We start from the raw sequence: 19,535 nt of genomic DNA, 5'->3' as shown, positions 1-19,535 counted from the left end.
GAAAGAAAAGCATGTATATACGTTTAATGTCATCATCAGACCTGCTAATAATATTATGTGCACAGTCAAATTCTAAGCTTACCGTACAAAATTCGAGTTAAAATAGAGACTTTTTTATTGAGGAGAGTCAAATTCATTTCTCGGACTTCATAAAACTTAAATGTCCAAAATTCTAATCATTTTGACTCTAACTTTCATTTTAATCATCTAGTTTATTTTATCTTAATACCTATCAGATTGAGACGATTGGTTACGACATGATATATTGTGTGGCTATGTGGTCTAGTGGTATGACACTCGCCTTTGGATGGGAAAGTCCTGGGTTCCGATCTAAGCGGCGCATAGTTAAGTCCTTGGAAAAGGCTCTTTACTCAAATTCTCTCACCGCACGCAGGTGTAATATGAGTAACTGACCGTTAACAGCGTTGACTCTGTCGGAAAAAAAAATTGTAATGTCGGCATGTCTAGTTCTGCGTTTTTTTTTTTTTGCAAGGGACCCCTTGTAAAGCGCCTTGAGCAAGTTGTGTAGATATTGCCCTATATAAGCTCAAGATTTGTCGTTTGTTTGTTTCTGTGTTGTTGTTTTTTTCTTTACTCTTTTTTTTCTACACTAACCCTAGTCCAAAGATGGAATCAAAAATAAACTAACGAAAGCAAGAAGAACATTTGGCATGCTCAGAAATATCTGGAATTCAAGGAAAATTGATTTACATTACATTGAATTTTCATGTATATATTAATTTTATTTATTTTATATTATATTTATATTAATCCCTGAATTCGTTTACCTATGTATTTATATATCTATTTATATATTTTTTCTAATTAAGTATTTATTTATATATCATAATACTGCGATTATACTCACCTTGAAAAACGTCTCCATATTCCACACGAATACGATAGTAACTCAGCACCAGCTGAAACGAAGCCTCTTGGTCAAACTTCCTGGCTCTCAGAAATCTCAGCAGAAACTCTGAGTCGGTTCTGGAGTTGAGACCTGTCGGTATTGTAAACATTTTAAAAAAAATTTCTGGACATATTATGTTAGAGTGAAGGACATAATAAGTCGGACGGTGAAAAGGTTTGAACTGAGATACAGTATTGTTAAGTTTAGTTTGAAGGTCAATTTTTATCAAAAATGAGTTCTTGTCATAAATCATTAAAAGATCAACCCTTTTTGTACATCTTCGGGAAATATCAAAGCTTAATTTCACATCTAAATACTTTTTTTTACAGCTAATCAAGTTGAAAAAGAAAGAAATTTTAGAAATGTTGTTGGATACCTTTTCCATACATCTGACCATAACTGCTTGAAAAATCAACCGAACAACTTCAAATAAAGATTAAAATGCTCTGGTGAGCATATTCTTTCAGAAAATAAAAATAAAAATGCAAACCAAAATTTTCACCTTCCGACTGATTATGTCATGCACTGCCACATAGGTATATTTCTATCGTGTATTTCCAAGCTCCCCCCCCCCCCTCAAGTAATGTATCAATATCAGGGTCCCGATAGCTCAGTTGGTAGAGCACTCTCTTCATATGCAAAGGGATCTTGATCGATCCCAGGTGCAGACAAAATTTTCTCTGTACCCACTCCCTGTCCACCTGGTGTTGATCGGGTAGCTGGGTTTGTTAGAGATGGCGGAAAGTACTTTACAACAGACTAGCGTCCTATCCAAAGGACAGCAAGCAATTGCCTTCATCCGTTTCATGATGTAGAAATCAGGATGATATCCGGCTCCGTGGGACTAATGGCTCTGAAGGACTACTTTAAAATCACGAGTTAAAAGTTAAAACGAATATTAAACTAAATGCCTTTAGTAGTGAAAGTTTATCTTTTCCTTGAGCAAGTCATTTCGCTCATAACGTAGATGCATTGAGGAGGATGCCAAAATTCTACAAATTTTCACTTCATGTATAACCACCCCACCCCCCTCTCTCCATCATCCATTGATAACTTACTTTATCGTCTTTCATTTTTTAAAGAGCTTTTGTATAGCGCAATATCCACTAAAATGTGCTCAAAGCGCTTTACAAGGGGTCCCTGGTAAACAGCAACATTTAACATGTAGGACGGGACATGCCGCCTGTGAGCGTTATTACAATTTTTCGGAAAAAGACACTGCTGTTAACGGCCAGGTACTCATTTTACACCTGAGTACGGTGAGAGAATGTGATTAAAGAGCCTTTTCCAAGGACTCAACTATGCACCTCGCGCGAAGCTCGAACCCAGGACCTTCCGATCCGAAAGCGAGTGTCATACCACTAGACCACATAGCCGTCTTTCATTTATTTACTTCTAATTCTGAATCTGAATTTACCTGGATATTTCTCTAGCCTTTCACGCAAAGACCTGACTTCAATGGCTCGTACTTCGGGGTTTTCGTTTAACTCCCTCACTGCCGTTTGCAATGCTTGGGGGCTGAGTGTTGTTACAAACGTTGCCTTGGTCGTCATGGTTACCGACTAAGGCGTCCTCTAGCTGCTAAGATGGCGTGATGTGCCACTACAGTTTCTTCCTGTAATACATCATAACATTGATGATAATAGAAGTATGATTATATAACGCATAAATAAGCTCCTTAACGGTGCTCTTAAGTAGAATAAATCACTGCAAGTCATTGATTGGTGATGTGGGGAGGGGAAAAGGAAGTGGTGGGAGAAGGGAAAAAATGGTGCTTAGAGATGGATGAGTTTGTGAGAGACATTGGTGTAATTAATCTTCTTATCATCATTATTATATATGAAAAGCTAGTACGCTGCAAAAAGGGATAAAGGGACCGCTTTAATGGGATTCTCTTTTCTACCCAAAACTGTCCTCGTAGTCCTTTGAATAGAACGGGTAGCATGGAACCCAGAACAGCCAACTAATACAAACAATACGTAGAATGACGACATTTTTGGCTCCATTTTCCGAACTCTATGAGCATCTCTAAGTCATAAACATTTATTGAAAATGAAAGGTGATACCAGACTACATAATTTCAAGGATTTTGAAATGTTATTTATTTCTTTTGAGGGAAAATTGTTGATGTTTTAAGTTAACCAATCAGCCATTTGAAGAGAATTGTGACCAACCCTCTCGATCCCGTATTAGTCATGGTAACCTTAATAATAATCCCAAAACTGACAGTCTTACACTAAAAAAAAAAGAAAAAAAGAAAAAAAAAAGCTTTCTAAAGTGTCGAACAAATGTGGAACAACCTGAATGCAACAATTCGGCCATTCTCTGAAGAAAAAGAAGCATGACGTATTTGAATTGTTGGCAAAATCTTTCGATCGATTAAAATGATTCTCATTTTGGCAAAAATCGAAAAACCTGATACTTCGCAAGTCTCAGGCTTGAGAGTTTTGCCAAGGTGAGAGACATTTTATTCGATGAACAGTTGAAGGACGAGCCAATATTTTAATTACGTGTTTTTGCTTTTTGTTTTTAGGAGTAAAACAAAATTGTGAACACTTTCTTGAAAGTGTATGTAATCAGTCATTCGGAGAACTATGAATGAATATTGAATCATAAAATGGCATTACTATTGTAGTAACAGGATGTTTGATGTATATTATACAGATTCTTAGGCTATGTGCGGCTAGGTGTTATTGTGGTATGACACTCGCTTTCGGATCGGAAGGTCCTAGGTTCGAGCCTCGCTCGATGCATAGTTGAGTCCTTGGAAAAGGCTCTTTAGGCACATTCTCTCACCGTGCTCAGGTGTAAAATGAGTACGTGTCCGTTAACAGCGTTGTCTCTGTCCGAAAAAAAAAAATTATATACAGGCGTCATGTCTTGTCCTAAATGTTAAATATTGCTTTTGGACTGGGACCCCTTGTAAAGCGTTTTGAGCACGTTTAGTGGATATTGCGCTATATAAAAGCTCAAATTAATTTAGTTTAGGATTACGGGACCTAAAAGAGCGAAGATGGGTGATCTTAAATGACGGCCAGCATGATATAATGCTATATAGACTTGAGACTTAGATACCATCTCTCTGACACTAGAAAATTTATTACTCAAGGTATGTATCCAATTATCCGCAAGAGTGGATTGCACTTCCAATCAGATTAGAATCAGTATTTTAACAAGACACTTTTGTTCCCTAATTATTGAATCGAGAATGTTGAAGTTTTCCGAAGCATGAAATGATGGAAGTAGGGGAGACGAGGCGGAAGGCTAAAGAGTCAGAAGGCATCATGTCAAGGAGATCACTACAATGGAGGGAGGACCTTTAGCTAAATCAAAGTGTGTACAGTCATTGAATTGAAAGAAAGTATGTTACAATATATTTTTTTTCTTTTTGTAGACTATTAAGTTCTTGCCCAAAAAGCAATCTTTTGCCGCCCCCCCCCCCCACACACATATCCGTCTCATCTCCTCCTCCTCTTCTTCTTCTTCTTCTTCTTCTTCTTCTTCTTCTTCTTCTTCTTCTTCTTCTTCTTCTTCTTCTTCCTCTCATCATCATCATCATCATCATCATCATCATCATCATCATCATCATCATCATCATTATTATTATTATTATTATTATTATTATTATTATTATTATTATATTATTATTATTATTATTATTATTATTATTATTAATAATATTATTATTATTATTATTATCATTATCATTGTTTTCATTATTATTATTATTATTATTATTATTATTATTATTATCATCATCATCATCATCATCATCATCATCATCATCATCGTCATTATTATTATTATTATTATTATTATTATTATTATTATTATTATTATTTTTATTATTATTATTATTATTATTATTATTATTATTATTATTATTATTATTATTATTATTTATTATTATTATTATTATTATTATTATTAACAAGCTGAAGCAAAGCTGTGAGGCTTAAAGATGAGTCTTGAAACAAAGATTACTTATCTATGAAGTACTCACCTTGTAAAACGTATGATTGGAATTGTATATGTGTTAATCGATCAGTAAGACATTAGAACTCCAAACTCGCTTCAGAAAACGTTAAACTCTGTTGTGTGTACTAGAAATTACCATCAGGACCAAAAGATGGAAATGGTGAAATCAGTAGAATGATCAGTTGCATGTTTGTATTATGTATGAAATACAAAGCCTGTGCACTGTCAGCTATAAAACACACGAACCGGTTTATTGCAAAGTTTGAAATGTGGATATCCAAAATCTTACTTCGGGTCAGCGTGGCTCAGCGGTACGGTCTTTGCTCCGTACCCGAAATATACCGAGTTCGATCACCCACCGCTGCGCTGTGTGGCCTTGAACCGTTCGTCATAGTTTACCACAAAGATGTGAACAATAGAATTGACCTGTATCCCTTGTCAGTGTCACCGACTACCATCGTCCTGTTCATAGGGAATGAGATTAGCGGAAGATTGGACGTCACCCAATGTCTGTGACGTCACCGGCGGAAAAGTTATTAGAGAGAGAACGTCATGTTGGTTGTGCGCATGCATCTCTCGTCCTCGCCCCATAGTCTGTGACGTCACAGACATTGGGTGACGTCATAGCCCTACTATAATACTCTATATAATGACTCTTTTAGTACGCCATGGGTGACGTCCAATCTACTCTCCCGCTAATCTCATTCCCTATTGTCATGGGTAAATGGCCATGATTCCAGGTTCACAGGAAAATTACTGATCATCGGTGCGATGGGTAATGTGTGATGACTTTGTTTGTTCAAGGCTGTCACCACATTAACCCTTTCCTTACCACCCATAGGAAAATCGTCACATTCGTTACGATACAACCAACAATTTATTTTTTTATTCTGATTTCAGTTTTTTATAGTTATAGCTATAAAAACTGAACACTGTGTTGCAGAGCTCATTATTCAGAACAAATTATAGAATATACTCGTTACTATACTGTTTGAAAAATGGACTTTTGTGTTGGGTGAGTATGAAATTTCGGGTAAAATTCTGAAAATAGCTGGTAAGGAGAGAGTTAATGGTTTGTTTGTTCAATGATACGAATGTGTAGACCGTGCATTCTTAATCTGTTGCTACTTTAATATATGAGTGGCGAATTATGAGTGGCATATTCGTTAATTGTTTTGTGCAGTTAGAACTTTCTCTCACAGTTAGAGGTAGATTAAGGTGTTGGTTTTTCATTATGACATGAATTGTCACTGTCTGATAAACTTTGTTGCAATAACTGATATATATGCAAAGTGATAACGGGGGATAAAATCTGATAAATTGCTCAATTCCATGGCCACCGTTTAATTTGGACGCCGCTTAATTGAGATAATTTGTAGGGAAACGAGATGTCCCAATAAACCGGTTTGGACTGTAATTACTATTATTTTCATCATTATCATTATTGTTGTCATCATCATCATCATCATCATCATCATCATCATCATCATCATCATGGTTGGTCATCATTTGATATTTCGTGCCAGTAGTAATAATTAGTTCGATACCAATCGATGAAATAAGCCTGCCTAAGGCTGTCTGACTTGTTTGCTAATGTTGGTGGTGGTAACGGCAGCGGCGGTAACAGTAGTTGTGGTGATTGAGGAGGAATGTGACCACAGGAGAGAGGAGGAGGAGAGAGGAGGAGGAGAAGAAGAAGAGAAGAAGAGAGAAGAAGAAAGAAGAAGAAGAAAGAAGAAGAAGAAGAAGAAGAAGAAGAAGAAGAAGAAGAAGAAAGAAGAAGAAGAAGAAGAAGAAGAAGAAAAGAAGAGAAAGAAGAAGAAGAAGAAGAAAGAAGAAGAAGAAGAAGAAGAAGAAGAGAAGAAGAAGAAGAAGAAGAAGAAGAAAGAAGAAGAAGAAGAAGAAGAAGAAGAAAGAAGAAGAAGAAGAAGAAGAAGAAGAAGAAGAAGAAGAAGAAGAAGAAGAAGAAGAAGAAGAAGAAGAAGAAGAAGAAGAAGAAGAAGAAGAAGAAGAAAAGAAGAAGAAGAAGAAGAAGAAGAAGAAGAAGAAGAAGAAGAAGAAGAAGAAGAAGAAGAAGAAGAAGAAGAAGAAAAGAAGAAAGAAGAAGAAGAAGAAGAAAGAAGAAGAAGAAGAAGAAGAAGAAGAAGAAGAAGAAGAAGAAGAAGAAGAAGAAGAAGAAGAAGAAAGAAGAAGAAGAAGAAGAAGAAGAAGAAGAAGAAGAAGAAGAAGAAGGAAGAAGAAGAAGAAGAAGAGAGAAGAAGAAGAAGAAGAAGAAGAAGAAGAGAAGAAGAAGAAGAAGAAGAAAGAAGAAGAAGAAGAAGGGAAGAAGAAAAAGAAGAAGAAGAAGAAGAAGAAGAAAGAAGAAGAAGAAGAAGAAGAAGAAGAAGAAGAAGAAGAAGAAGAAGAAGAACAAGTGGAGGAGGAGGAGGAGGAGGAGGAGGAGGAAGGGGGGAGGGAATAAGAGGAGGAGGGGGATGTGTATGAGAAGGAGGAGGTGGTGGTGGTGGTGGTGGTGGAGGAGGAGGAGGAGAATGTTGCTTAGCTGTTCTATGTTTCTCCTGCCCACGTTTTCAAATATCTCAGACACTGCCGTTTCGTATACAACCTGCGAAGAGCACGAAAGATCGCTTGTTTTTTTTTTTTCTTCCCTCTGTACTCAGAGTTCATAGTTTGCGGCTATGTGGTCTTGTGGTATGACACTCGCTTTCGGATAGGACGGTCCTGTGTTCGACTCTCGCTCTGCGCATAGTTGAGTCCTTGGAAAAGGCTCTTTACTCACATTATCTCACCGTACTCAGGTGTAAAATGAGAACCTGGCCATTAACAGCGTTGTCTCTGTCCGAAAAAATTATAATATCGCCTAACCGGCGTCATGTCCCGTCCTATATGTTAAGTGTTGCTGTTGGCCAATGACCCCTTGTAAAGCGCTTTGAGCACGTTTAGTGGATATTGCTCAATTTAAAAAAAAATAGTTTATAATGTTAGCCTACCTATATCTGAAATAGCGACAGAAAGTACACACGCCGATAGATATCTCGCATTTCAATATCCATTTCTAGCCTCAATGAAAAAAAAAAGAAGTGTTTTGGTGTTGAATGATGAATGATTGATCTGCAACTCCGACAAACCGATGCTATAAAAGGAGCGAAATTGAAGCAAGTCATCTCTATGTTATTGTTTTTAGACATCCCTTGTAATGATGCTCTCACTAAATTCTGTCAATCAGATTTAATTGTTAACTATCTCCTTACTAACCACTTTCCAGATTTTCCCTAATAATTCGTCATACCCACAAATTGAAAAAAAAAATGTTAAAAAACTCCAACTCAAAAGGAATCATTTTATGCGATATATATATATATATATATATATATATATATATATATATATATATATATATATATATATATATATATATAGGCTACATTTCTTCTTCAAAACGACATCTACAACATAGCTATAGGTTCTTATAACAGATAAAGCATCTGAATGAGAAGAAGAACATTCGTAACGAATGTGACGATCTTCCTACAGTTTGTAAGGAGTGGGTTAAGGTAGTTTTTACACCTGAGTAATGTGAGTAAAGAGCCTTTTCCAAGGACTCAACTATGCGCCGAGCGAGAGTCGAACACAGAACCGTCCGATCCGAAAGCGAGTGTCATACCACAAGACCCACATATTTTTTTTTTGTTTTTTTTTTTGTGTGTGTGTCTGTACGTTATATCCACCTTGTGGATGTTGTGAGTATTTTACCTAAACGTATAGTATCAATCATTGCAATTGACAGAATTATTTTTTTTCGGCAATTGTCAATGATAAGTTGAAGATTTTATGAAGTCGATGAACTAAATCAAGACACCTGATACAAAGCTTAAAGATTATCTGAGCAGATTCATGCAATGCTTACATAAAACAATGAGCTTTTGCCCATGTAAAAATTGGCAATATTCCTGTGACTTGTTTGGCAAAGATTACGTTTATTACAGTGTCACACAAGGCTGCTACATAACCCTGTGCGTGGCCACAGAGGTAATTATTTTTTCTATAACTGATTTTTATATTTTTGGGTTGTTTTTTTTTTTAAAGTATGTTTATCTAAAATAATAACAACGTTTTTCAAAGCTAGATTGTTATTATTATCGAAATCGATGAGTATTTTAAAGGGAGTCAAAGTGAATGTTATTTTTGGCTATGTGAGTTTCCATTTGGTCACTTTTAAAGTCGAAGTTAGCTTCTAAGAACTCTGGCCATCTGCTGTCAAAGTTCAGACCACAGACTACCGTCGGTGTTATCTATGGTTAAGACTGCCAGATGTCCGTTGCGTGGCCAAAATTGGATTCAATTGTCTGATGTCACGTCGTCCAGCAACGGCGGCCATCGTGGCTCTAAACAAAGAAAATCATGAAGTATCATTGGGCCATTAAGTTCTTACAGACAAGATCAATATCAATGCATTGCAGAGATTGACGTGTACCCATTGACCAAGAAAACAAGTCATCAAAAATTATGAGAAATCATCTAAACGAATGAGTAAACACTAAAGGCCTTTTATCAACAAATTATAAAAATTGAGCACAACAGCCACGGCATGCAATAGGAGGCTAGGATAATATCTTGTGAGGTATATAATTAAAGGTTTTAATTTTTAATGTGCTTTTTTTCTTCTAATTATTTTTGTCTTTAGTAAACATTATGATTAACTACATTATAAAAAGCAACCCCCAAAACACCACCAGGCAGCGTTTGGAATGTGTATAAATCAGTGTCTGAAAAAAAACACCCAAAAAAAAAACAACAACAACAAAAAAAAAAAGACGCCTACATTGTCCGAAGGAAGCATGCTAGTTTGTCACAGAGCGACCCCCCGCCTTAACTGTACCCCTCATGATGGAAGTTATCATTGACGCACTTTAAAAAAAAATATTGAAAAAAATCAAAAAACAACTAACAAACTTATTGATTTATTCTATGAATTGTTTTTCATTTTCAATGTTTTTAAAGGAAAAAACATGAATTATTGACCTTTCACAGAGTGATTTGCTTTGATTTGCTTTTTTTTTTTAAATGGAGGGGGAAAAATGGAACAACACAATCAAGCTAAATTGACATAATTTTAGAGGACTATCTCTACACCACCAATTTGAAGAAGGGGAATACAAAAACAAACTCAGTTACAACTACAATGTTACAGTGTTGTAATTATGACTGTCATCTACACTCAACCACTTAAATGTAATAACAGAGCGATCTTCTTCACTATTCATCTTTCAAGACATTATTATGTCCCTTTTAAAGGGTTGTATAGATAGAATGAAGTTGACGTCATTCAGGTCTTTGTTATTGTTTTTTTGCCATCCGCGTTTATGACTTGTTCTCACTAGAATGTATTGATCCGTTTATACATAGTTTTGTGTGTTGGTCCGTTATATTTCCGGATGGCAATGTTATGAGCTTCAAAGCCAAGCGCAAACTATCTACTAGGCTACAGTTCAACACAATTTGGGTGAAAAAACAAGTTCATTCAACTGGAAGTAATAAGAAGAGTAAATTGAAGGGATGAAATTAATGTAGCCATACACAAATAGTCTAAAGCAAAACAAATAAACTGATTTGACTATCCTAATTTCCAATATGGAGGACAATATAAAACTTAAGTAATTGGCTTCAACAGTCATGACGTCACTTCCCCCTTAATGACGCCGAATAACTTTGTAACTGGCTCTAAACTATCGGAACAATGGCGGACGCCCTTATGCAATATTTCATTATAAATCTGATCATGTTTTGACTTTTATACATTCTGATCACATGACATATGAAAAGTTCTAGCCAGCCTGAAGAAGAAAAAGTACCGATTTTCTTTGTTTAGAACAACGCTGCTCGTCGTTGCTGGGCGACGTGACAGCAGACTATTGAATCCAATTGTACATTGTTTTGTACATCAGATTTACAGTCTATCAAAGATATGCAATGACATCATCTTAGGCCTACTTGGGCTAATCTGGAGCCTTTGACAAAGTGGGTCTGTGAAAAACGGTATTATATTTGCGGCTATGTGGTCTTGTAGTGTTACACTCGCTTTCGGTTCGGACGGTCCTGGTTTTGAGCCTTGCTCGTCGCATTGTTGAGTCCTTGTAAAATACTTTGCTCACATTCTCTCACCGTACTCAGGTATATAAGGAGTATATATCCGTTAACAACGTTGTGTCCGTCGGAAAAATTGCGACATCGCCTAAGGGGCGTCATGTCTCATTCTTTATGTTACGCGTTTCTGTTGGACTTGGCCCTTTGAGCATGTCTTGTGGATATTGGCATATATAAAAGCTCCAAATAAAAAAAAATAAAAAAAACTCAAGTAGGCCTCTATATTATTATGAAACAGTGCCAGACAATGATCAAAGAAAATAACACGAGAGAGTAAAAAAAATGTCCCAAAAAGTCACCCTGCCTTCTCTGATGTGTCTGTGAAACAATGAGTAAGTTGAAATAACCTATGGTTATTAAGAAGCTATATTTGATGAACAACGTTAGGGCCGTCCTTTTTATACTTTTTTCTCTCTCTCAAATCTGTGAAACAAAAAAAATCAAAAAGATTGTTTTGTTTCTACCTAGAGCTGCAGTATGTTCTTAGTTTTTATAAGATTCGGTTTCCCTTTGACCTTTACAGCAAGGAGGCAGGGAGGTCACTCGCCGAAACAAACATTGACTGCGAATAATCAACATGCCGGCTATTCCACGTACCGAAGTTAGTGACCAACCCCAATGTGTCCATGGCATTTTACTTGGACCGCCAGGATCTGGAAAAGGAACGCAGGTAACCTAATCTTTTGGAACCCGCCGTATCGTCACGTTTAATATTGGTTAAGTTTCTTACTTTGACTTTGAATTGCTGTTGTTAGTCAGCATAACGGAGGCAATGTCCCATCTTTTTGTCTTTTTACTTTGCCCGTGGCAAGTTCCTTTTTTATAATATTATTCAAAGCCTTGTCTGAATGACCTCTCACTATCACATGGCATGGGGCATCACATGGTACTTTGACACCTTTCTCTTACCTACACGCTTCATTACATTCAATCTCAATTATCGATCAATAACAATCCACGGTCCACAGCCACAGTCATTTTGTTGACTTTGACTTTGACTCAGTGACTCCTCCCTTGCGCAGACCGCTTGCACTTGCGCTTTATGTAATTTAAATTAAATATTTTTAAATGACTAATAAAATACTGAACGGCAAAATGTGACCCATAGATAGAGTGTCTGCCAAGATAACAAAAGAGAATTGATAATGAAAACATTTTTTCATAAAAAAATCTTGTTGTTAATGTGTGACAGATTGCATTGTCCCATTTGCGCTGAGCAGTTCTAGATAGTTCTGTTAAACATTTATTTGTTGGGTTAGACAGTAAAAAAAATACCATTTTAGTTGCCAAAAAAGGACGATCAGTTTTTAGAACAGTGCCAACCCATATTTAGCGATAAAATGTTCGATAGATGTACCATTCTGTTTCAATGACATTAGACCAGATACACTGAGGGAAAGGGAGGAGAGGGGGTCGTTTACCCCAAACGACCCCCAAAGATTTTATTCTTTTCTTTACTTTCCTTCTCTTTTATTTTTGTACCCCCCCCCCCTTTCTGCTTCCCACTGAGTTTTCTACTTGTTCCTAGTTTACATTCTTTTATTTGCTTTTTCCTCAACCTGCCGAACACACCATTCCACCGGAAACTTCAAAATAATTTTACACTACTCCTCCCCCTGCCATAAAAAGCCCACTCACACATATTACAAAGACACCATCATTTTTCTCTTCATTTACCCTGATAAAAAAGAAAAATAGCATCATTGCTGCAAACTTAAGAAGTTCTGATTTAGTCTCTTGCAAAGTATTTTCTATAAGAATAGACCAGACGAAGTTACCACAAGGGTAATAAATTGGAACTTTGCATTTCCATTGATTCACCATGCTCAATGTACTTTAAACTTTAAAATGCTCAAGCATAGAGACCTACTGTCCTGTTAAGATCTATACTGTCCCGATTTGAGAATCTGAGAAAAAATATGAATGTTTATGCGCCTGGAAAGGACCCTTGTACCAGGTGACCCAAAACAACATGAAGCCCGAAGTAAAGGCTATAAGCAACAAAGCTGCAAATGTTAGAAAGATAAAAGTTATACCATTTGATAGGACATTCATCCCCATTTATTCTGACAATATTTCATGGATGTGGTACGATAACTTTTATCTTTACAGCATATTATGCTCCAGATGCTTTCCATCTCTATTGATTCTTATTGTCAACCTCTAACAAGACTGTCAATGCCGTTCTGGCAATGCTTGACTGGAATCCGTTTGGCTTCCCTTAAAGTTTCCTTTCGAAGTTCGACCCAACTTATTAAATTGTTGACGCATTATCATTAACCGTTATATCCCCATAGATAAAAGTCACATGGATTGAGATCAGGGCTGTGACTTGCCCAATCATACCCAGTCAGACGAAAATGACTTTCGAGGCGAAATGTAGTGCATCTATCTAACATGTTGTTACCTGTATGTGGTGTTGCTCCGTCCTGTTGTGGGCATCATAAATGTACATTTTCTCCAACACAGTGCTCTGACGCTTTCAAAATCATTTCTAAATGCCGATAAGATAACTCTCGCTAGTAACTTTGGTAGTGTTCCTGTTCTCATCCTTAAAAAGATTAGGACTGATTAACCCTTGATAACCAATTGTACACCAAATTGTCACTTTTTTGGTCATGCAAGCCTTTCAGGAATACCCCAAAATACGAAATGAGCTTTGTCACTGAACCAATTAAAAATTTGTTGATGTATGCTGAACTGATCACTTTGTCTTTCCACAATAGGTGTGTTGGATAACAATTTTATTTTCATTTTATGTTATGGCGATGAATGTAGTAACTTCCATTCAATTTGATGCAAATTGGTTAATTAACATGAAATTATAAGGGTTTCTTTGGGTATTACGTTTTTGGGTCAGTAGGTTTGTCTCAGTATTATGCTTTTTGACAAACAGATTAAAACATGGAAAAAAACAGCATTAAAATTGTCCAAACCTACTGCCATTTTGAGTCACAACGTTATTCTGCGTTAGGAAGTCCCGTTTTGGCTTTTTGAAAAGTTGGCTGCTGTGCTTCAGCAGAAGTTCTGGAACCAGATTTCCATGCTAATACTGAACAAGGTGCTTATCCTGAGTTAGCTGTGCTTTTTTTTACTATAGCACTGTATTACAATATCTGTGACTGCTTGTATAGCCAGGTACTCACTTTTACCTGAATTGAGTGGTTTAATGCATGTAAAGTTCCTTACTCTGGACACCGAGTTGTGGTCAGAGTTAAACGATTGCTGTCAATCATTTAGCATGTAACCACTGACCATGCTCACTATGACATGTCTTTGGAGCAAGATGAGATAATGTTGAGCCATTGACAAATCAAATTTGTAGATAATCTGCAGCAGTACACATTTAATTTGAGAGATTGATTGGGCAGCATGGCTCAGCGGTACTGTCTTTGCTTCATACCGAGTTCGAATACCCACTACGTTGTGTGGCCTTGAGCAAGTTACCTATCCCTAGCTCAATTTGTGGCACTACACTGCAGCTGATGCCTCGGTTATTCCAGTCTTCCCTTGGAATAGACCCTAGACCCAAATATTCTCTGTGGGATGAATAAAGTGAATTTCTTTTTTAAAAATTATTTTAACATCTTCGTGGACATTATTAATCATTCTACAATCTCTCCCTCTCCACTCCTTGCTCCCCCATACATGTGTGTTTGATTCACCTACCCATCAATTTTAATTTGTATTATCACATATCATAATTTTAAAATTTTTCATTTATTCTAGGCACCCATTCTTGCTGATAAGTACTGTCTATGTCATTTGTCAACAGGTTAGTTTGCTCATTTGCAGCATTGAATTTGAATTCCTTATATGTGTATATATCATGAGTCTCATGAACTTTATATTGTAGTTAATTCCTTATTCAAAAATCTTAACCTCATTTTATTGATTAAAGCCCAGCCCTAGGTTGGGGTCATAGCACTTTGGAATCTTCTAAAATCACCTTAATAATTTAAATGTAATCTAAAATCTCCTGAAAAGTATAGACTTATAATCTCTGAATAAATTTTTTTTAAAAATAAAAAATCTAAATTCTCTTCATTGGACGATCATGATTATCACCATTAGCAGCACATCATCATTTTTGTTATTTTCACCACCACCATAACAGTATTATAAATACCACCACAGGACCATCATTATAACCATCATCGCTTTTACAGTATCGTCATTACTTCTGCTACCATTGCCACATCATCATCATCATCATTACCACCACTAACAATAAAACTAAAATCGTCATAATCACCGCTTTGCTGGTACTGAAATGACCTTACCTTGTCACAGCCACTGGCCAAACTCCTAAAACCTAGGATAAGACTAAGATAAATTAGGGAGGAGGCACTGGTGTAAGATAAAGATCTGCACAAGTGTGTATGAAAAGGTGCCAGCCAAAGCAATAAAGAAAAATACAAGAAAAAAAACCATCCCAAAATATTCGTCTACCTTAACTCCCTTCGTTTCACAATATCAGGGTTCTTTCCGCCACAATTACAGCACTATATCACTACATCACTTTCATTATCATTTGGACAATTAGAGAGCAGTGGGGAATGCCTGAAGCATGTGATCATGAAAAAACTAGCCTTTACACCTTTCCATTGATATCTTCATTATTATCATTCTGCTTTAACCATCTCTGATATACTGTCATTATCATGAACAACACATCAAACTTTCAACAGATATTTACATAATTAAACAACAAATCTGATTTGAAGCACATGAAAGATGTTAAAGTGGGTAATTTATTAGCCAGTCTCAATCATTACTAGCATATCTACCACTGTCACAAACAACAGCATTATACTATAATTACTTCACTTCATCCACCACCATCAGCATCAACACCACTGTTCACAATAATAGCAGCATTATTGAAAATTCCACTTCTGAGTACTGCCACTAGTTTAAGATCAATATAAAATATATGGTTAGAACTAGATTTCAGGTTCTATATATGATATTATTTGTCTCAGATTAATGTAATTTATCACAACAACAATTTTAATTCTTGTTGTTCAAGAATGTTGGTTGTCTCAAATAAAGTTTCTAAAATAAAAGTTTAAAAAATAATAATTCTAGACCACCTTAGACCAGTTTTCAATCCATTGTGCTTCAACTCCTACCCTAGTTTGTGCGTGTTTGTGTTTTATTATTTCTAAATATTAAATAAATCCTATAGAAAAAGTCTTTGATGATTTTATGTGAACATTTGATACATTTTATAAGGATCATTGTTACTTTACTATTGTCTCAGAATAGTTTTTCATTTTTGTTCTATGATACTTATGACTTATCTCATGTTCATGTGTATTAAATAGAGTAACCGAAATGATCAATGTACGGTCACTGATGTGAAGTGCTTTGAAATTTTTATTAAGAAGAAATAGAAAAAAAAATCTATTTTATGTGTCAACATTAGAAGATGGATAAAGGTGCTGAAGACAATTGTAAGATGGGAGATTGTTGCTGTATATGGTACAAGTATTAGATTATTGGTTTTGGCTCTTCCTTTGATGTTAAATGACTTTTCTCTTGCAGGTGACATGCTGCGTGCTGTATTGCTTACGACAACTCCGCCTGGCCCGTGAGATCGTGACTCTACCGCATGAGCCATCCACGATCCCAAAACAAGATCGTCTCTAATCCTAGTCTTTTATTAGAGCCTTCTCTTCCTGACTTTTTGAGGTCACGGATTCAACACACACAACCGCTGCGAAGTTAGTTGGCCAGCATTTAAGATTAAACGCTAATATTCTCAATACAAAACATGTAACATAGAAACGATAGAAACTCCCTTCATTTCTTGTTGTTATTTCCATTACAACATTGAGAGACCATAACAACTTGGTTATCAGACCTTCAAATAAGTACACGTCGGTGATATAGGATGTCAGGTCAGGGTATATTTCGGTCGACTCGTATCTTTATATTCGTCTTTGATTCAAAAACTTAAATATATCCTAAACAAAATAAAAATCCCTTCTCAATTTTCAGATGTTTGCAAGACTCAATCAATGTATGTGCTTATTTATTTATATATTTTTATTTATATTTCAGGCATGGGCTGATCGAATTCTTAAAATGAACAAAGATTTTGAATTGGATCGCAAGTACGGCTTCGTTGACATGCTTATGCAAGGGGGAACTAACTCTATGAGTAATGAAAAGGGCGTGGCAGGAGATCTAATGCCGGGAACGTTCAAATAGTTGGCTGTTTGACACAATTCTATTTCCTGTCCAATGTTTTAAATTGCGATACTCTTTTTTTAGATAAAACGTTGGACGCACAAGATCCAAACTTAGAATGTGTAGTCCTAATCGTATTTGAAGACCTTTGTAGGTAATAAGCGTATTCCTACGTGTGTGACGCACAGGAAAAGACTAGTACATGGTCAAATTGTATTAGACCCCATAATAAGTTAGTGGACAAAATGTTCATTCGAATTGTTAAATATACTGATAATATTACCCACTTCTCTCAATAAACCACAGTCAAATTTAGTACATATTTTTAAAATCATAAATTTGTTTGTCGATATCTTGTCTATATGGACATAGTGCCATGTCGCGGCGATGGGTCACATATTTTTTCATACAATTATTCGAATTGAGTTGTTTTTCCTATCACTTCGTAAAATTAGCACACACACACGCACACACACACACACACACACACACACACACACACAGAGAGAATAAACCGCCAGGAAAGAGATCAACAAACAAAAATTTAAGTCGTGTATGCAGAGAAAACCTTTAAAAACTGGAAAGAATTCTAAACGCAGATGACTCAATTTTCGAAAATATGAATGCTGTTTTTAATTTTTCACTGAACCCCTCGGCGTTGTTGTATTATTACTTACTTATGGATACTCATGGATTGTTTCCTGCACATGTCCTTATAGGTTCTCTTCTCCAGACCCTATTTCTTCATCGTCATTGTGATTTAAGTTTCCTCCGGTTTTACATTCTAAAACGCATTTATAATTGTACAAAAAATTTTGGTCATACCAAAATTTGTCGAGTCTGCTCTTGAAGCTATTTAGGGTTTTTGCATACACAACAGAATCTGGTAAACTTCTGATTGTGAAGTCTTTCTTCCATTTGATAAATTCTGTCATGGCTTTGTCATATTTACCACTTGTCATCTTGTAAAGTTCTATCATGTCGCCCCTATATCTTCTGTATTTCAAGGTTGGTAAAATAAGTTTCCTAAGTCTTTCCTCGTAATCTAGTGATCCTAGTCCAGGTAACTGTTTTGTGGCCCTCCTTCGCACACCTTCAATTAGCTCGTTGTATTTTACTATGCATGGAAACCAAACTGAGCTTGCATAGTCTGAGTGCAATCTCACAAGCGCTTTATAGAGGGGTAAGAATGTCTCTTTGTTTAGGTATTGGAATGCTAATACTGTTTCCTTGTTTTGTTAGCTAATCGAATGCAGTCTATTTCGAAACCAGTAATCTTATCATTTGATTTATTTGATTTCGTAAAAAAGTAAAAACGAAAGTAGAACAAGACTTTGCCATCGTCCCTCAAGGCCTTGCTGCTTTCCTAACATTTGCCGTATGTCATGCATCTAACATGTATTTAATGTTAACAATCTTTAACCGGACTTACTGTGTCATGATCTCGTTGTTAGCCGACTGAGAATATAATTCAATAAGCATTTCAAAATGTACTTACGATCCATGTATTACAAACTATATTTTTGTGAAATAAAGATAGATAGTATTTATTTTAAACAAATGTTTTCGTCACATTTTAAATGGAATTATTTTTGCTTTAAAATTTTCTTCCTCATCCCCCCCCCCCTCTTCATCCTCCTCCTCCTCCTCTTCCTCATCCTCACCCATCTCCTCCTACTCCACCTCCTTTTCCTTCTCCTTCTCCTCCTCCTCTTCTTCTTCCTCCTCCTCCTCCTCCTCCTCCTCATCATCATCATCAAAATCATCATCATCATCATCATCATCATCATCATCATCATCATCATCATCATCATCATGATCATCAACATCACCATTCTACTTCTCATTATCGTTACTACTACTACTACTACTACTACTACTACTACTACTACTACTACTACTACTACTACTACTACTACTACTACTACTACTACTACTACTACTACTACTACTACTACTACTACTACATACTACTACTACTACTACTACTACTACTACTACTACTACTACTACTACTACTACTACTACTACTACTACTACTACTACTACTACTACTACTACTACTACTACTACTACTACTACTACTACTACAGGGGGAAAAACTCAACACTCATTGGTATTTATACCGTTATTTCCCTTGGAATCAACTTTATCGATGTTAATGTCGAGTCAACAAGCTTAAAATGTTAGGGTAAAATTTGATGCTCAGTAGTTCACAACACTTTCTCCAAAATTATAGTCTTCTATATTTAGGCTTATAACATTACCTTAGTATTGACTTTGTTCTTCTTTTCCCTCTGATTTT

General features: G+C 36.1%; 1 protein-coding gene across 1 annotated transcript in view; it reads right to left on the bottom strand.

Annotated features, from left to right (window-relative positions):
- Window positions 1-5,091, bottom strand: part of LOC144956908 (alpha-tocopherol transfer protein-like) — a 15,459-nt gene extending 10,368 nt beyond the window's left edge. Inside the window, exons 1-3 of the mRNA XM_078887734.1 lie at window positions 4,914-5,091; window positions 2,328-2,525; window positions 869-1,000 (exon numbers count right to left, since the gene is read on the bottom strand). Of these exons, the coding sequence (XP_078743860.1) occupies window positions 869-1,000; window positions 2,328-2,463 (268 nt within the window). The 5' untranslated portion in view covers window positions 2,464-2,525; window positions 4,914-5,091. The remainder of the gene's footprint in view (window positions 1-868; window positions 1,001-2,327; window positions 2,526-4,913) is intronic.
- Window positions 5,092-19,535: the final 14,444 nt, after the last annotated feature.

This window comes from Berghia stephanieae, chromosome 11 (genome assembly GCF_034508935.2).
Source record: "Berghia stephanieae isolate SIO BIC M18660-M18661 chromosome 11, UCSD_Bste_1.3, whole genome shotgun sequence".
Lineage (NCBI taxonomy): Eukaryota > Metazoa > Mollusca > Gastropoda > Nudibranchia > Aeolidiidae > Berghia > Berghia stephanieae.
Note: the sequence above shows the minus strand (reverse complement) of the source record. Positions and strands in the feature narration are given on the sequence as shown.